This window comes from Mytilus edulis, chromosome 4 (assembly GCF_963676685.1).
Source record: "Mytilus edulis chromosome 4, xbMytEdul2.2, whole genome shotgun sequence".
Lineage (NCBI taxonomy): Eukaryota > Metazoa > Mollusca > Bivalvia > Mytilida > Mytilidae > Mytilus > Mytilus edulis.
The window spans coordinates 85,087,109-85,107,875 of record NC_092347.1 but is presented as its reverse complement, the minus strand read 5'-3'; the positions used below and the strand labels follow the sequence as shown (position 1 = coordinate 85,107,875).

Below are 20,767 nucleotides of genomic sequence, written 5' to 3'. Positions count from 1 at the left end.
TGATATCTATAAAATTTAAACAAAATCAAATGACGATTTTGATACAAATATGGTTGGAAATTTAATAATATCACAATTATAGCCTATGTTTGAGGTCAATACAGAATATATCGACCCAAAGAAGTTTTTCGACCTAGGACTTCGTCCTCAGTCAATATACTTTTTTCAGGTCAATATATTCTTGTATTGCCCTCATACAAAGACTATAATTGTATTTATTCCACTGTTTATACATATTGATAGTTTAATTAATATATGATTGGTTGAGACTATCCCACGTGTCATTGAACAAATCTTCATATCTCCCTGAGGCACGGGAAATAAATGTATATTATTTTTTCTCTATTCTTTATATTTTAGCATTCCAATATATTTTACTTACTGATGGTTAGTTACATTATTACGTTTATCTCTGATTTTTATACTGGTTACCAATGAAGATGACAAATTGGTGTCATTCATTATGTAAACAGAATCCATACGATATATGCTACCATTCTTGGATGGAATTAATATTACTTTAATATAACACTTTTTGAAACCATTTTTATCAATTTTCAATTTCCATTGTCTAAATTGTTAATTGTTCATGTGTTGCTATCGTATATTTTATGTTTCATTGCTCATGTGTTGTTTCCATATATTTTAGCTGCTCGTTTTGAGCCTACCCATTTGATCCGATAACACCCCATATAGCAATAAAATTATATTTTTATTGCCATTCATAACTCTTAACAGACCAATTAACAGACCGGGTTTTATACATCCGACCCATTAACAGACCAGGTTTTAAATAAAGATTGATTTATGTCACCAAAATACAGATTTTCGTGTAGATTTTTCACACAAAGATATCATCAATATGGTTAACAAACATAATGCCTGTCGTTTTTCGATGTTCAAAATATTGCATGCAAGTAAAATCAATCAACGTGTCATTTTGTGTACATTTTGTGTGTGTAAAATGTGTATAAATTTATTGATGAGTAACCCGCCTTTTCATTTTATAGATCGTACATCGAAGCTAGAAAAATAACAATTACACCGCTGGATTCAGTATATTGAATGGTTTTGTTAGACATGAATAATGTTTATAATAAAAATATATTTAAAAAGTTATACAATGAAACATGCTAAACTTTCAATGATTTTCTCGATAAAACCTGATTAACAGACTTTAGCCAACCCGATTAACAGACCAACCGCCTATATACCCGCATACTCAATATAGATTAACCGACCAATCTCTCGGTTAGCCGAGTGTCGGCCGTGTATATAGATGGGATACTTTAATTTCAGTCTGATACGCATTCGTATTCCAATTTAATGATTCCAAGAACTTATTCTTTGAGTTTGTTACCTATAGAAACGTTTCGATGAAGGTATGCTGATAGTAACAATATATCATCATCTATAATTCAATGGGAAACATCAACGCAAACTTCGAAAGGTTTTAAAACTTAAATCCCATGTCGTTAAAGATATGATTCATCGGAGAATCGTTACTATACAACTGTATATTTCTGTTTATAGAATTCTTTAAACAAACGCATAAAACATGTAGTGGATTATTTTATAAAACACTTAGTAGATTTAAATTTGGTAAATTTACATGTCAAACCAATCTGATTTAAAATTAAATGAATAACGTACTATACTTAAAGGGTTGTAAAACAGAAGAATAAATTTTAATCTCTGCATTTATCAAGCGATCCTGTGATAGATTAACATAAAGTATTTGTCTGTTTGTGTGTATTGGAGACATCTAGTTCATTTTATTTCGGTCGGTATATTGGAGACATCTAGTTCATTTTATTTGTGCAGGAATGAAAATGGAATGAATTCTGTTTTTCGTGGATTAATTTTGTTCATTTGATCCATTCATAAATATTTAAGTCAACCAGAAAGATGTCAAAGAAAGGTGGAAAGGTAAGCAAAATAATAGTTAATTGAGTAATTATATCAAAACCGTCGTTTTTGTTACTATATACTTCATAATTGCAATTCAGCTGTCTGCTGACTTTAAACAAAAAAGCCATAGTGAAAAAACAAATTGATAGAGGGTATTTTCGGTAGAAACGATCTCAGGATGTCTAAAAGGTAACGTGGTACGTCAAGTGAAAAAAAACATACCTGTGTGTAATATAATCATTTATAAAAGAATCAAAACATTCTTTATGATACTCTCTGTTGCTTTGTTCACCTATATATAGAGGACAAGTTATAGATTTGAAATATATCTTTGACACCATATAGGTTAAACAAAAAACTTGAAGAAAATTAAATCTAATACACCAATTGACTATATGGAATGATCGGTATGTACCTTTACTTAAACTAGTAAAAAATGATGTAGAAAATGATGTAGAAATCCAATGAATACGTATTATTTGCATGAAGACTCGTTAGACAATGACTTTATATGTCATCGTATTTTCTGATAATCTCTTTTAAAGAATATTGGAAAGAACAAAAAAAAACTCAGCAATTTTAGTAAAAAGTATATCTAGTCTTAATTATTTATGACTTTACTATATGCTCGTTGAAATATGATAATGACTAGTCACAATTGATTATGTCTAGTCATCAATAATTGAGTATAGTTTGAATCATATTATAGTCTAGTCGTTAATCTATATCGGTTTAGTCATATTCATCTAGAACTAAACATAATATAGATCCTTTAGACTAGACATAATTCATTTAGACTAGGCATAATTCATTTAGACTAGACATAATTCATTTAGACTAGGCATAACTCATTTAGACTAGACATAATTCATTTAGACTAGGCATAATTCATTTAGATTAGACTGACATAATTCATTTAGACGAATTACTTGCAAATATTTTTCATACATCTTCTCGATGTATTTCTTTGTGTGTTTACAGTTATGCCTCAAACTTACTAAAACCAGATGCTCCGCAGGGCGTAGCTTTATACGACCGCAGAGGTTGAACCCTGAACGGTTGGGGCAAGTATGGACACAACATTCAAGCTGGATTCAGCTCTAAATTTGGATTGTGATTAAATAGTTGACACAGCATAGGTTTCTGACACAGAATGAATGTGTTCTAATGAACTTAAATTTTTTGTTTTCTCTTAGAGCAATTCACTATGCTGTTGAATAGTAATCCTCTCAAAAAAATGTTTGAAGAAATTTTCTTTTTATTTATGAAATTTCAAATGAGAAAAATTGAACCCAATTTTTTTAATCACATCCCCCTTTCCTTTATTCCAAAACTAATCTCAATTAAAATATTCTAATGGAGTTTGCAACAATAACTACTCATTTAAATACATCATAAAAGATTAAGATGTAAAAAAACTGCTTGTTATCACTGAATGGTAAAAATTATTTTAATTTATCAGTTGGTAGTAAAAAGTGAATATACATAGTATATTGTATATAACAAAGATTTAAGTTGATTCTGGACAAAGAAAGATAACTCCAATTAAAAAAAATTCTTGCTATTGCACAATATTGTGCAATAAGATATTTCTTGCTTACTATTCTGGACAAAGAAAGATAACTCTAATTAAATTTTTTTTTGCTATTTCACAATATTGTGCAATTAGATATTTCTTGCCATTGCGCAATACTGTGCAATTGAAAAGACTTGCTATTGCACAATATTTAATATAATAATTTTAGATCCTGATTTGGACCAACTTGAAAACTGGGCCCATAATCAAAAATCTAAGTACATGTTTAGATTCAGCATATCAAAGAGGCCCAAGAATTCAATTTTTGTTAAAATCAAACTTAGTTTAATTTTGGACCCTTTGGACTTTAATGCGCGTCGACCAATTTGAAAACAGGACCAAAAATGAAGAATCTACATACACAGTTAGATTTGGCATATCAAAGAACCCCATTTATTCAATTTTTGATGAAATCAAACAAAGTTTAATTTTGGACCGCGATTTGGACCAACTTGAAAACTGGGCCAAAAATCAAGAATCTAAGTACATTTTTAGATTCAACATATCAAAGAACCCAACCGATTCATTTTTTGTCAAAATCAAACTAAGTTTAATTTTGGACCCTTTGGACCTTAATGTAGACCAATTTGAAAACGGTACCAAAAGTTAAGAATCTACATACACAGTTAGATTCGGTATATCAAAGAACCCCAATTATTCAATTTTGATGAAATCAAACAAAGTTTAATTTTGGACCCTTTGGGCCCCTTATTCCTAAACTGTTGGGACCTAAACTCCCAAAAACAATACCAACCTTCCTTTTATGGTCATAAACCTTGTGTTTAAATTTCATAGATTTCTATTTACTTATACTAACGTTATGGTGCGAAAACCAAGATAAATGCATATTTGGGTCCCTTTTTGGCCCCTAATTCCTAAACTGTTGGGACCTAAACTCCCAAAATCAATACCAACCTTCCTTTTGTGGTCATAAACATTGTGTTTAAATTTCATTGATTTCTATTTACTTTAACTAAAGTTATTGTGCGAAAACCAAGAATAATGCTTATTTGGGCCCTTTTTTGGCCCCTAATTCCTAAACTGTTGAAACCAAAACTCCCAAAATCAATCCCAACCTTTCATTTGTGGTCATAAACCTTGTGTCAAAATTTCATAGATTTCTATTAACTTAAACTAAAGTTATAGTGCGAAAACCAAGAAAATGCTTATTTGGGCCCTTTTTGGCCCCTAATTCCTAAAATGTTGGGACCAAAACTCCCATAATCAATACCAACTTTCCTTTTATGGTCATAAACCTTGTGTTAAAATTTCATAGATTTCTATGCACTTTTACTAATGTTAGAGTGCGAAAACTAAAAGTATTCGGACGACGACGACGACGACGACGCCAACGTGATAGCAATATACGACGAAAATTTTTTCAAAATTTGCGGTCGTATAAAAATGATAAATAATCAAAACTATTACAGTTCTGTTAACAGATCACATTGAATTTCTTTTGTAAAGTTTCACATTACGTTAATAAACTGTCATTCATCAAAATCATTTAACAGTTACTATTGTTCTGATGAACAATACTTCACAACTGGTCGTGTGGTATCTTGTCCTCTGGAAGTCCGAACGTTTGCTGCTCGAATAACTCCAACCCCTCCTTTGATGGCGACTTCTATTGTTTCTAATCTCCCAAAAAACTCGTGGTAATTCACCTTCTAGTTGAACTACGTTTTTGAGTGAGAACTCACTATAGTCCCATGAGTGTATTTAAGTCTAGAATCCATCTAACTAACTACCGTAGATGACATCTGAAGACAGCCGACGGTCATATGGCCCGATGAAACATAAACACAGATATAACTAGTTATATTTCGAGTGACTAGATAAGAGTTTGATTGATGTTTTTTTATAAGAAAAATACTTTTTTTGTTGTTAAAACTGAAATTTACGACGAAACCCTAAATTCATACAACCTAGATGACATAAAAAAATGTTTTCGCACGTCAACCTCAGTGCACAACCCTCTTGTTTTATCAGTTGCCAAATAATGTAATGTGAAAATATAACCTATATTCTATATTGCCATTTTTTAAAATATTTAAATCTATTATATCTAAAAAGATATTTGAATGATTCATTTCAATATTTTTATTTGCAGAAGAAAGGAAAGAAAGGGGTAAGTTTTTAAAATCTGGTACGTTGTTGCACACTTTTGTAGTAGATAGTAGGTAATTAGTTGTATCAACTTTCACCACTCTCCTTTGCCGGAAATAAAAATCGTCTACCAAGCATAGCAACAAACAATATGGCCGCGAAAAGTCAATCAAAATCAAGTTCTGGAAAGTCAACAAGATCTAATGCATCTACAGGAAAAGATGTGAAAGGAAAGAAGAAAGTAACAGTGGAAGAAGTGTGTATATGTTTACAGTTAACTCAGATTCACAACAAGCAATACTTAATCTTTTAATATGATGCCATCATTATTGAAGCAGGTGCTACCTTTGTCCAAATAATTATGACGTCTTAAAAGTCTATTTTAATTTTTAGCTGTAACATATGGGTCACAGGAAACAGATAGAATAGCCTTTCAAAATATCATAATTATTTCGACTTGTGCTACCTGATCAGACTCAGTCCATTAAGGTTCATACCTGACAATAATTGATGCTTTAAACTGTGTACCTGAGTGGACCTTCTTCTTCTTCGGAAGTCCACCCTATTTGCAGGGTCACCGCATTAAAAATATCCTAGTTTTAGGTAAATTTTTAAAAATGCGTAGTTATTTATAAAGCATTAAAATTGTTAGGTTTAAATATGTAACTTAGTTTTAGTAAAACAAAATAAAAAGGATAAAAAGTAAAAAACTTGTATTTACACTGTACAGAGCATACTGTCACAAGATTAAAACACTGTTTAGATTTAAAATTTAAAAATGGATAAAACCTAAAGTTAATAAGTTTATAAGAGTCCACTTGTTAAAAGATAAAAATATGTTTCAGGTTCATCTATGGCAGTGATGATAAAGAGTTAAGATCAATCGGGGTTCCTCATTAGATCTAAAAAAAGAACTATTAATTCATGTTATAATTTTATTTTAACATGTATTATAACTTGTTACACTTATAACATTGAGGCACATTTTAGATTTATCATCTAGCAACAGGTTTAATTCTCTATTTATTAAATTTATATGGTTGGAATGGAACAAATATATATGTCATTAATAAACCATGATGATAAGTTAAAATTTATACCCGTTCTCATGACCGACACTAGCTAATTTTAGACGATGGGATGTACATCAGTAGGGAGTCAAGTACAATTGTTCATCATCCTTCACTGAATTCCTGAACTCTTACAGTTAATATGCAGAGTGTAATTGTTATGTTTATTTCACAATAATTCTGCTCTCTTGGTGTGTAGTGCAAATACCCAGTCTTTGCAGATTCTTTCTATATCTACTAATTGAGATTTCGGTATCCGAAGGTTGGTGGAACTGTCAATTAACAATTGGAGAAGATCCTCATCAGATTCAATGATGTAGTTGTAGTTGATTTGATTTTCAATCATCAAATGTTTGAGTCTGATACAGTGAATTTTCCTGACCGAGTTAAGGCTTTTGCAATTCACAAGAAAATGTTTATAGTCTTCTGTTTCTTCCGTACAAAGTTTGCACTGTGCAGATTTTGTTGAATCAAAGCGGTTATTTATACTTTGAGTTTTATACGTTCCAGTTAGTATTCTGGATTTAATTATGCCTTTAGCAACATCTCTCTTGTTGTCTCTGACACTACTCCAGCAATTATTAGGTCTTCGGAAATTCCATTTGCTTATTTCCATATGATTTAATGATGATTTGGTTTTAGCTATCTCAGACCATTTTGTTTTCCATGTTGAGTCTATCATATCATGGGTCAATCTTTTCCAATTTTTGTTTGGACTTAAGACTATCTCATGCGCAGAGGGTAATCCATATGACTTGAGAATATGATCCACTTTGATATACCAGCTGTTGGAGTTCTCATCTTTTGTTGCTAATTGTCTGATTCCTATTTTGTATTCAATGGAATTTGTATCTTTTGAAATTCTAAGGAATAGAGAAATCATTGCCTTGTGGATGAGTTGTTCGATGGCTTCTGCTCCAAGCAAAATATATATTGCAGCATCTGCAGTTCTTTGTGGTAGAGATAGCAGATGTTTAAATGTCTTTTTCTGGAAATTCTCTAATTTCAAAATATCAGTCTTGGTAAAATTCAAAATTTCAAAACCGTACAGCATTCTTGGTATAACAAATGTTCTCCACAGTTTATATGATATCAACGGATTTACTCCATTTATTCCATGCAAGCCTGCTCCCATGAGAGAATACATGGTAGCTCTAGCAGTGGATACATATCCAGGGAAACTCAACTGTTTGTCAATTTTATCATCTTCTGCAGGGACGAAAAAAAGTGCATGGCAAAATCCAGTTACGTTATGAATTTTCTAAATCATACAATGCATTTGAATTCTATTTAACTAGGGCATGCTATGCCTTAAAACTTTTCCAGATGCACAGGTTTGTCTGTACTCAGGGTAAATTTTGAGGTGAAAATACGGCCATTTTGGGCATAGGGTCCACATGAACCTTAAGTTAAGATGATGGTGATGGTTTTTTAAAACAAGTTATTTCACATGTTACCTTAACTTTTCATTCATTAAATTTTGGGTTGCACTAATGACAGGACGATTACCCGGATAGTGACAGGACGGTTGACCGGATGAGATATAAATAGTCATAACTTTTTGGTTATTCGATAGATTTGTTTAATATTTGTAGACCTGAAAGATATTAAACTATATTTTATGAAAATTAAAAAAAAAAAAGAGGGAAAATAATTATTTTTGAGCCCAAAAAGTTGACCGGACGGTATTCACACTCGTCGATATACGCTATATATATATTCAACTGGTCGACACAAGTGTTCATATATCTTTTGTTTTACAATATTTGTCCATGAAACTTAGGAATCTGTGAGAATAATAAATATTGGATACGACAATATAAACTTTATAGTAAAAAAAAAAAAAAATCTGCAAAAAAAGTTGACCGGACGGTATGCACATTCGACGATGTACGCGTTGATTATATTGAACTGAGCGACAAAAAATGTAAATATTTTTTTTTGTAAACAATATTTTTTCATAAAACTGAGATATCTGCGAGATAAATAAATATATGATATGAAAATATAAACTTTATGATAAAAAAATTGTTTTTCTTCAAAAAATAGTTGACCGGACGGAACTAACATTCGCCGATATATGCCTTAATATTATTAAATTGATTGACACAAGTGTTAATATTTTTTTTTTACCATATCTGTCCCTGAAATTTATGAACATTGGAGATGAATAAATATATTATACGAAAAATTAAACTATATATTTAAATGAGAAAAGAAAAAAAAAAATGACCGGACGGATTTCACATTCAACCGATATATGCCTCATAATCTTTCAGTCAGTTTAGTTGAAGTCTGGAGCTGGCATGTCAGTTAACTGCTAGTAGTCTGTTGTTATTTATGTATTATTGTCATTTTGTTTATTTTCTTTGGTTACATCTTCTGACATCAGACTCGGATTTCTCTTGAACTGAATTTTAATGTGCGTATTGTTATGCGTTTACTTTACTACATTGGTTAGAGGTATAGGGGGAGGGTTGAGATCTCACAAACATGTTTAACCCCGCCGCATTTTTGCGCCTGTCCCAAGTCAGGAGCCTCTGGCCTTTGTTAGTCTTGTATTATTTTAATTTTAGTTTCTTGTGTACAATTTGGAAATTAGTATGGCGTTCATTATCACTGGACTAGTATATATTTGTTTAGGGGCCAGCTGAAGGACGCCTCCGGGTGCGGGAATTTCTCGCTACATTGAAGACCTGTTGGTGACCCTCTGCTGTTGTTTTTTATTTGGGCGGGTTGTTGTCTCTTTGACACATTCCCCATTTCCATTCTCAATTTTAAATTTTACTTAAATATATTGAACTGATCGACACAAGTATTAATATTTTTCTTTTGTTATAATATTCTTAATAGCAATATTTTATGAAAAAATTAACTTTATTACAAATTGTGCCCAAGTTGTTGTATGCACATTTCTTCAAAGATAATTGCCGACTGACCGATTCTATTTGAAAGAATTAATGTTGATGATCATTAATGACCCATCCGATAAACGGATTACCTATAACAACAGATTATGACACCAGTTGTAACCATTGATTAGCTTGGGGTGGTAAACAAAGTCATAATCTTTTCCCCAGGTAAAATTTAGTAATTAGCGTATCATATCAATACGCAAATTAATATGCAATCGATCTTCAAAAAAGGCAGGGCGCCCTGGAAACTGTAAAAAGGGCACAGGGCGCCACTCGGAAAAGGGCGGGCGCCGCGCCCTCTGAAAACGGCCTAGCTGGAACACTGTTATAGTTAATCGTTTATATTACTATAGAATAAATGAAATTGTTTGTCTATTTTTCTTAATACAGAAGGAGCAGTGCGTGTATACTCAGGGGGATGTGACTTTTTGCTGTTCCCATGGCTAACGGGTACATATACCGTTTCATCTCCCTCATAATGCACAAGTATTAAGCTTTTGTTACTTTTCAAACTATATGCAGTTTTCTTAAACTGTAAAGAACCAACTGGTCTTTTTCTACCGTTTGTATGGTCTGTTGTTCCTGGTAATCGGATTTTGTAAAAATGTTTTTTAAGAACATCATTACCAATGGTGACTGATTTTGTACCATTATTTATCCACAGATATTGGTCACATTTCCAATCATCTGCACCAGTTTGAAACAAATAAACTTTGTTTGCCTTTGGCTTATAGGGGGGAACATTCGATGTACGAGATGTTTCAGGTTTAGTTAAAATATCTACTATTTCTGTTTGATGTAATACATTTGTATGCATATAGACAATAACCCCACTGTCCATTTTGATATTTTGTCTACTAGTAAGTTGACTGTGCTAATATGATGGCTATACAACTGTCTTTAAAAAGACATGCCTTTAAATAAAGCAATATATAGTAGCACTAATATCAATCTATTTACTTTTGTATTTATAAATATATGTTTGACAACTGTCTTTAAAAAGACATGCTTTTAAATAAAGCAATATATATAGTAGCACTATTATCAATCTATCTATATCTATAGTTCAATAATGAATATATATTGAAAATTGTCTTTAAAAAGACATGCTAAAAGCAAAATATAATAGAAATATAATTAGTGCGATCTGAACTGGTTGAAAGTCAGAGCATAAATGACTGAACAATTGAATAGTTATTACTAAGTGAGTTAAATGTTAATATGAAATCCTGAACTTCATAAAATTTCTTCTTTAAATGGATACTAATTACAAACTGATTATAAGGTAATTCAATTAAATGTATTTGATGTCTCAGGTGTGAAAATTTTATTGACATGTTATTTGGCTTGATTGGTGATTACAACAAGTGTCAAAATTAGATTAATTTGATTAAATATCATTACTTCTATTCAGTCAGGAATCTACTTCGTCAGAATTATCTCCCCATTACCCCAGTTCATTTTCACAATCGTAGAAATGGAAGCCATTGAAGGGATGACACGCTACCAATTTTGCTCATGGCAACCGATAAAACTATCCACATTACACCATTACGATCCTTATATGTCAGTTGTATTTTAAAAGACAAATGTATCAACTAGCTAATGAGCATCAGTTAATGATCTTGTCAGCATTGATTCAACTTAAAACTATTGTCTAATCGGTTGTCAGGTGGAATTTTCGAAAATTCATAAACATTTAAAAAAAATTATAATTAAAAATTTCGTGGAAGGGCAGACTAGATTTTTGTAGTGTATAAAGACTATAAACCCTAGTTTTCACACACACAAAATTATATTTTTTCAAAGATATGCATTTTCATCATCCAACTTGAAAGACTGTCGTCAAGTACTTTCAGTAAAAAAATAGTTGTTCGAACACACCTTTTCTGTTTTTGTGACTCATTCGATAGGTATTTCACTTGACCTATATATTTCATCTTTTAGTACTGTTATTTTTTTGTGTTATAAAGTAAATCTGTAGCTTTGATATATAAAAATAATAGAATCTGAACTGAAGCGAGACGATGTATGAAATAATCTTACTTTGTAAGATATCAAGACAAAATATTCAACTCAAACACGCCCTAACATAAAAAGGTGCACTCCATTTTCTCTTTTCGATACAATTGTTACCCATTTTTTGGAATTTTTTCTTGAGTCACATAATGGAAGAGCAGACACGAAAATTACTGAACTAATAGATTGATATGTTTTCCGTCCGTGGTAATTTTTTCAAAAAAATCGGAGGTTATGCATTTTCTTCATCCAACTTGAAAGATACCCATGTCGTCGACTTGAAATCTAATTGTTCTGCTCAACTATGTACTAGATAAATTGAAAACTTATGCAAATGGCGTTTTTAAATAAAACACCTCGTAATTGAGAAGAAAATTGTAATTTTGTTTGTTTCTATTAACTTTTAAAATTGTTGTCACTATAGTAAACAATACAACACACATTTATCGCCTTCTCTAACAAAGAGCTTCGATTCTTTTGTTCTATTTCAACCGGGTTTCCGACTGTATTATGCATTGGTGAACTCGCTCACATAAACATTTTGGGCTCATTGTTTTTTCTTTAAAGTTTATTTATTTTTCTTATGAAATATTTATTAATCTCACAAATTAATTCATTTCATGGACAGATTTATTATAAAAATGAAGAGATATTAACACTTGTGTCGATCAGTTCAATATATTTAAATTATAATATCGGCGAATGTTAAATCCGTCAGATCAACTTTTTTCTTGAAGAACAACATTTTACATATTTAATATAAAGTTTATATTTACTTATTTATCTCTCAGATTTCATAATTTCATACATTTGATAAAATAAAAGAGATATAAACACTTGTGTCTACCAACTTATTATATTTAAGGCATATAATGGTGAATGTTTGTTCCGTCCGGTCAACTTTTTCTGAAGAAAAACATTTTTATTTACTATAAAGTTTACATTTTCATATCAAGTATTTATTGATCTCGTAGATTTTTTAGCTTCGTGTAAAAATATTGTAAAACAAATAAGATATTGACACTTATTTTTATCAGTTCAATATAATTAACGCGTACATCGGCGAATGTGAACACCGTCCGGTCAACTTTTTTTGGAGACAAACTTTTTTTTTCACTATAAAGTTTATATTGTCGTATCCAATATTTATTATTCTCACAGATTTCGGAATTTCATGATCAAATATTGTAAAACAAAAGAGATATCAACACTTGTTGTCGAGGGGTTGAATATATGTATAGCGTATATTGGCGAGTGTGAATACCGTCCGGTCAACTTTTTTGGCTCAAAAATAATTATTTTCCCTCTTTTTTTTTAATTTTCATAAAATATAGTTTAATATCTGTCAGGTCTACAAATATTAAACAAATCTATTGAATAACAAAAAAGTTATGACTATTTCTATGTCGTCCGGTCAACCGTCCTGTCACTATCCGGGTAATCGTCCTGTCATTAGTGCTTCCCTTAAATTTTGATTTTAAAATTGAAGTGAAAACCTATGAAAAACATACAACTAATTTAAAGCAGGTGCTACCTGTGAATGGGAATATGAAGTCCTATGAAGAATATAAAAAAGTTGTGGTATGTGTGTGTAGAGAAAATTCTTCACAAGAGACCAAATGACAGAAATTAACAAATATCACCAATTACTAAAGCCCATAAGCATTAAGTCAGCTACAAAAAGTCCCCAAAATGACAAATGTTAATAATTCAAACAAGAAAACTTTATAGCCTAAATTTTATACAAAATAATGAACTAAAAACAAATATGTAACACAGCAACAAACAACAGCCATTGAAATAAAAGCTCACTCTCTTAAATGTAAGACAGACACATACATAGAGAATGTGACGGGTTAAACATATACATGTAAGTGGAATTAATTGTATTCTTGTAATTATTTTCTTTGGTAGATATACAAATTTGAGGTACAAGTTAAATAGTGACCTACAGAAAAAGTCAAATCGTTATATGATTAAATAGGCAGCTGTGGATAAATGTCTCATTGGCAATCATACCACATCTTCTATTTTATATATCTGGACAAATCTACACATTTACACATTTATATAGTCAATTAGGCATTTGATTTTGAATATAATTTATGTTAAATGACATAATAACTCGTATTTTCATTAGTTCTCTTATATTTAAACTAATTGAGACTTGATAAGCTTAGGCAATTCTAATTGTAGAATGGCAAATACATGTACTTAGAAACCAAGTTTTACAAGATCTTATAGATATCTGGATAGAATTGACTTCTTGCACAATGTGTTCATGTATATAACAAAGAGCTGGCTTTATTAGGAGAATTAATTTATGTATCCTCTTCTATAAATGATTTCTTCTTTCTTTTAGGATGACCCAGATGATGAAACTGCTGTTCTGGCGTTTAAAGTATTGTCTGAAGAACAGACCAAAAAATTACTCACATTAGAAGTTGAAGACATGCAAAAGTAATTTCAAAGTTTCTTATGCTCAATGATACAATGCGGTTGAGTTAATCACAATTTCTTAAGCATTTTTATACAAGTATTATATATAATGTTTTCTAATCTAAACAATATGAGCAGTTATCTTTGCACTGATGCACCACATTTAAAATTACACATATGTCTAGTCTTACATGTTTTCCCCAACACAAAAAGAAGTTAAATGATATTGAAATTCTTACAGTTTATAAGTTAAGGTATATTAGTAATCTTAATTTTTGTAATGGAAAGGTGGAATTAAATCTATCTTTCTTCTTTTTTAAATTTTATGTCATGTGAAATCATCTGAAAAGATAAATTAGTTTGCTTTTACTGAAAGATTTCAAACCCATGTAGAGCTATACTGTATAGCCTATACATACATGTACGAAACTAAAATCCTTAATCTAAACCCTTGATATAAATAAACAATAACTATTTTTTTTTGTCATATTAACTCATTCTTATTTACAAGATAAAAATAACAAAATAACCAAATTTTGATATATGAATATTTTTCATTTTCAGAGAATTATGTGAAATATTCAAATTAAAAAACTACAGCACAGATTTACAGGAAGCCTCTACATTAGATTATTACACAGGAGCGGTATGGTGGGGTAAAGAACAAGGGTTAAATCCACAACAGTTATCAGGATTATTTACTGTAGTTTATAACCTCTTTGAAAATGTAAAAGGTAATTATATAAGAAATTTATCTAAAAGACCAATGTTTGCATTGGATTATATATTTTATTTTAAAGTTATTGACATTGATTAGTCATTTATTCAGTTATAATTTTCATTATCATTTTTGTGAATATTTTTTGTAAGTTTTCATTGAACAGATAGAATTCAAAGATTGTCTCTTAGTTTTGTTTTTACAAAACACCAACGGAACAAAGTCACAAATTGTGACAATATTATAACCATACGATCAGCAGAAATCAGAGCATGTTTATTTGAGAAAGAAATTTAATAGTACATGTAGGAGTTTTATGAAAATGATTTTAACAATGTTTGAAACTTTTTTTTATTAAGCTCTATTATATTTACATCTGAATTACTGAACCTTTTATATTGTAACATTTTAAACTAACTTTTTTTTACAGAACAACACATGAACAAGGTAGACAATTTGAAAGAATTTAAAGCTGTGATGATGGGTATAGAACCAGAATATCCTGATGTCAAATCTGCTGGTTTAGATTTTTTCTCTGTAGCACAGGCAAAAGCCATTGCTCAGTACATAAATACTAGGTAAGAATATCATTAAAATCTGATACTTTAAACATTTGATTGCCACACAAGAAATGTGACATTGGATAATTTAGTGGAAAATATATTATCTGGTAGGTTTGGATCATTTCAGATTAGAACTATTCAGTGATGATCAATTTGCTGCTAATTCAGTGATGATACAATTTGCTGCTTAACTAACTTCTACAGTAAAATTGCATAATAATTAATTAATATAACATGGCAAATGAATGTTGATGCCTCCACAGGCATAGCATAAAGTTGTGGAAATGAACAAACTTTTCTAATATATTTATTGTATATTGACATAAATTTCACAAATTTTACAATCACAATCAATGATGGTTTTCATCTTATGTTGTATCTATGCTGGCATACTGTTGTTTATCTCTATAACAGAAGTTTAAAGTACTGATTTCAAATCATCTTGCAAATAAATTACATAAATACATCCTCAAGATGAAAAAATCAAAAATCTGCAAGTTTCTGTTCATAATTTGAAACTTGTAGCAAGGGAGATAATTTGTGGCAGTTAAAAAATTCCACATATCTCAGTTTGTTCCATAATTCGCAGTAATGATTCTGTTTACCCTGATAAAAATGTGTAGAGTAACATATTTTTTTTATTTGATTAAAATTCCGCTATTTATGGATAATTTCTCATTGTATGTTTTCATAATTTTTTTATTCTAGCTTGTTCCAACACTATAATTTATACCAGTTTATGTTCACACACACTCAAGCAGAAGAAATTATTGGAACAGATGTGAGTTCATATATAATATTACTTAAAAATGGGAGAAAATCAAAATTTATACTTGTAATATTGGCCTGGAAATATTAATTGGAAAACAACCATAAAGTCATAACTTTGGGTGGTTTCTGGGGAAGATAATTACATTGATTTATTGGAGAAATTTATTTTGACACATATAACTAACAAATATCATTAACTGGAAACAATTTATAAAAGATAGACTGTGTATTTGTCTAAAATTATATAGGAACATATTATCACCATGCTAAATAATTTTTTTCTACTTTTTTTGTAATTATTGGATGGAGAAAACCAGTGAAATATATTGATAGTACATGTACTTGTACTATTGTTGACTTTGATAAAAAAAATTGTTAATCTATAATCATTTTCTTTTATAACTTCCACTGAAAAAATAGTTGAGAATTTACTGGCTAGTGCAACAAATTTTCTTTTTTACGAGTAAGACCATTATTTAGGCAGAAAGCTTCATTTGTATTTGTGTCTAGATAAACAAAAATCAACTATATATTAACATGGGGGTAGTTAATACATGAAGTAATGATCATAACTTTTACAGCTTTCTATAGAAGTGGCCAAGCCTTCGACACTGCCATTCCCTCCCCCTCTACATGAAGGAGTTCAGGATGATATGTATGCCTCGTTTATAGCTACACCCCCACCAACACCACCCCCTGTAGAGGTATGTATCAAAAACAAAATAATGTTTTTTTATGGTTGAAATATATTATTCAAGTTTTTTAGTAACAGTTTATTTTCATGTTTTATGCAGTATGTAATTATATATTATGAATGCATTTTCCCTTGATTCCAATATAATCATTGTTTAGTAATTTAATTAAATATATTCTTACATATAAACCTTTATACATCAACATTTAAATAAATTGTCTCTCCTTGTCTGATTAGGGTGCTGAAGATACAAAATCAGATCAGGTAATGTCATAGAAGTATTTTAAGTTATCTCCCTTTATTTTTCACTGCTACCGCATAAGAATAAAGATCAAATAATAGGTTAATGATAGAATTTATACACAGTTCTCACACAAAACCCTTTTTGACTTATTGTTCTTCTATCCATTCAGGTGAAAGAATAAAAATACCATATAAAACTAAGAGATTTGAAAAAGTAAATTTTCAATATTTTCTTTTTTTTCTTTAGAAACTTTCAAACATTACAAATCATTGTACATTTGACATTTATTGTTTTTATGGAAATACAGACATTGCAAAAGTTGTCTATCCCTGAATTTGTAAATACATTTTTTATCACTTTCTTTGTTTGATCTTTATTAATAATTTTTTTCTTATCTCAGTTCAAATTAAATAAAACCCTGACTGTTTAACAGGAATCATATTTGTCCAATCTGTTACAATGACAGCCATCATTAAATATTTATTAATACTAATACTAATACATATTCTTTTCTTGTTAATATATGGCTATATAAGTAAACTTAATATGTTATATGGCTTAGCAGTTTATTTTAAAGATGTTAAGATTTATATTTTACCTGCATGAAAACACAAAGGCATTAATATACATGTGTATGTTCATGATCCTTTTAATGTTTAATTTCCATTTCTCTCTGATGGTCACTAAACAGGCTAACACACAGGCTTACATAGTCATATTAAATTCATGATACATGTTGTACCAACCTTTCCCTCACACTAACCAATCAACAATCAATGAGAAAAAATAGTCAAAATTGATGTACAAGTATTGTAATCCCCCCCCTCCTATTTTTTTTATGTTATCTAACCTTGACCTCCTGCACTTAATGTCATATAACCTAATCTCTTGGTTGACTTATTGTTAAGTCCGACCGTGCAAGGGCTGTATAGCCAGTCAAGGTCGTAAAAAACTTCCATTTGTTGTCTTATTGTTAATTTGATTTAGGGACATCTTCAACAAACAACTTTAAACATTTAACTGCATATTTATTGAGAGAGAAAATGTTTGTTTCAATAGTCTATGCCCTTGCACGGTCGGACTTAACAATAAGTCCCTGCAAGTATATTGGTATATAGAGTCACTCTATATACCAATATACTTGCAGGGACAAATAAACATGTACTTTTATTACAATTTTTTGCCTGTATAATTGTGTGACAATTCGTAGTTAGACTAAAACCAACTTTGTTTAAATAATTATTTAATAACATCGACTCTAACCTGTTGATACAAAATCAAACGGCTTCCTCTCCTTCCCTATATCATCAATATGTTTGACTTTCATTTCAATCAGGCAAGAGAAATTAACCATCACAAACCGTTTTCATGATTTTTACAATTTATATATTTTTTTTTAAGTAACACTATATAAACAGTGACCTATATGAATGAATAAATATTTTAATACTAAAGTGCAACCTGAATTATAACAAACAATTACATTAATATATATTTGCAGCCAGCCAAATAGGCTTATGATGCACTGTACAATGTGTATCATTATTGAAAAATAAAAATAAATAAATAAATATAGTTCAAATTTACACGCAAATATAGTAAGGTACGTTATACACTTGAACTCATTATCAATTTGCTCCCCTTCTCCCTTTATCTTAATTTTTATAAGTGTAATTCTTATCAAGTAAAATCAATAGGCGTTTCCTTCTGCATAAGTGTCCAATCCAATCAACCAAATGGATTTTCGAAAATAAATGTTCAATCTTATCCATCAAATCATATAGTTGAAATATATATATTGTATCGCTTACAAGTTCTTTATAGTAGATAGTTGAGTAAACTTTATCCATACATAGATAATATAAATAGTAATTGCTTTGGTCTAAGGATGCCTTTGTATTCACTTCTGCTTACTTTTTTATTCAATTTCATAATTTGTATACATGTATTAATCAAAATATATTTGCATGTTCCAATGTAGCTGGTCTACATGCTTTCATCAATTCATTTTAATATAAAATGAATGGCCTTTGAGGTATTTAATTTATTTTTTGAATTTTAAATGAAACATCAAATCAGTCTATATTAAATTATCTTGGTTTCTCAAGAAAAAAAAGGGGCATATGCTTAAAGACCTGTTTTTGATCATGACTATTGATTTAATTGAGATGCTGTTAAATTTTTATCTTCAAGTTTTAGAGTTAAATAAAAACATTTCCATCATAGCTTAAGAAGTACTGTTATAATGTAAAAAGAATGTTTGCAAATCATAATTTTATGGAAAAGAAAGAATTTTCTTTAAACGTTTGTAATAATCCTGTGGTAATTCTAAGTCCTAGAAACCATAGATATTATTTTAAATCTATTCATAATAATCCATTTAGCAGTTATGCTATCACTTAAAATGTGTAGTTTCATTTTTAGCATTTATCCAAGTTTGAATAATATTTCAAATTCTTTATGTGTTGAATAAATTATTCCTTCAGGAGACACCAAAAGAAGATGAGCCTACAGTACCAGATATTGATGCCTTTAATGATTTAACTGTGGATGATGTCAGAGAAGTCATAGAAAGTGTGGCTAAAGAAATGTTAGGAGGACTGCAGGTAATATAGATATGTATGATTCCTAAAAAATTATGATGTCAAATTCAGAGATGACCAAACCTAATCAGGTAATATAGCTATGTATACTTTCAAAACATTAGCAGGCCAAATTCAGTGATGACCTGAGCAGTATCAGGTGATATAGCAATTCCTTAGAAAAAAAAAGAAAACACATCAAATTCAGTGATGTCCTTTCTCAAATGTGTAGGACCAAACCTAGTAATAATAATAGGTGGATATATAAGGACCTACTATCTATAAGACTTATGAATCCATTATGAATCCATTATTGTCACAAATAAACCTATCCTTGGTAGAAAATTCAACCACCTTCAGGGAGAGCATGGGATATCTAAAATGTAAAAGAGGTCATTATTGTTTGAAAATATAATTTTGAACATTCTTTCTTTTTCAGAATGACCTTGCTGCAAAACTCAGGGAAAAGGAAAATAATATTATTCAGAGGATAAATAAAATTCATAAAGTGGCAGAATAAATATTGTGTACAGATTATATATATACTGTGATATTCCTTTTGAAGACTATTATTTTGTTACTATAATTGTATTATTTAAAATTTGTTTTGTATAAAAATGTGAACTAAATATCTAAATTAGTTTTTGTTGCACTTTTTACTAATTGAAGCTGTGGTAAACAGAAATGACCAGTGCACATGATACACAAAACAGAAATGACCAGTGCACATGATACACATAACAGAAATGACCAGTGCACATGATACACAAAACAGAAATGACCAGTGCACATGATACACATAAAGATGACTATCCACTCATCCATTTTTGTCTTGCCTTGACAGAGTAAAAACAAGACACAGGAATGGTGTTTCCATTGCGGCGGTATCATCAATGTACATTACAAGTTTGTGATTTGGTCTAGTTTATGGTGGTCTACTAGTGGTAGACCAATAATATAATGTATGCAGTTGTATAAGCATTGGTAAATCTCAATACCATGGAGATTATTTTGTACTGCCCCCTCATTCATGGTCTATTGACTTTGAATCTTTGCTTAGTTTTATACATGTATTAGTTTGTGAATTATGTCAGTTTATTGGGAAGGTGGTAGGTCAGATGAGCCATGCCAGACAGACATGTACACCTAACAATTA

At 30.2% G+C, this 20,767-nt stretch overlaps 1 protein-coding gene across 3 annotated transcripts; it reads left to right on the top strand.

Annotated features, from left to right (window-relative positions):
• Positions 1-1,802: 1,802 nt before the first annotated feature.
• LOC139520830 (ciliary-associated calcium-binding coiled-coil protein 1-like) lies at positions 1,803-20,240 on the top strand. Of its 3 annotated transcripts, XM_071313807.1 has the most exons (10): positions 1,803-1,929; positions 5,601-5,618; positions 13,963-14,060; positions 14,604-14,773; positions 15,188-15,335; positions 16,029-16,101; positions 16,673-16,795; positions 17,023-17,049; positions 19,516-19,635; positions 20,051-20,240. In XM_071313807.1, exons 1-10 carry the CDS (start codon positions 1,909-1,911, stop codon positions 20,129-20,131), a joined length of 879 nt encoding a protein of 292 aa, XP_071169908.1. In that variant the 5' UTR covers positions 1,803-1,908; the 3' UTR covers positions 20,132-20,240. The 3 variants fall into 3 exon arrangements, with proteins under 3 accessions (XP_071169908.1, XP_071169906.1, XP_071169907.1); XM_071313805.1 differs by lacking the exons at positions 1,803-1,929; positions 5,601-5,618 and adding an exon at positions 5,711-5,852; XM_071313806.1 differs by lacking the exons at positions 1,803-1,929; positions 5,601-5,618; positions 17,023-17,049 and adding an exon at positions 5,711-5,852.
• Positions 20,241-20,767: the final 527 nt, after the last annotated feature.

Bases quoted from the DNA above. Each gene is read 5' to 3' on its own strand.
- LOC139520830 (XM_071313805.1), top strand. From the start codon at position 5,748: ATGGCCGCGAAAAGTCAATCAAAATCAAGTTCTGGAAAGTCAACAAGA. The intron at 5,853-13,962 runs GTGTGTATATGT...TCTTTCTTTTAG, and splicing joins AGAAAGTAACAGTGGAAGAA to GATGACCCAGATGATGAAAC. The intron at 17,050-19,515 runs GTAATGTCATAG...TTATTCCTTCAG, and splicing joins AAGATACAAAATCAGATCAG to GAGACACCAAAAGAAGATGA.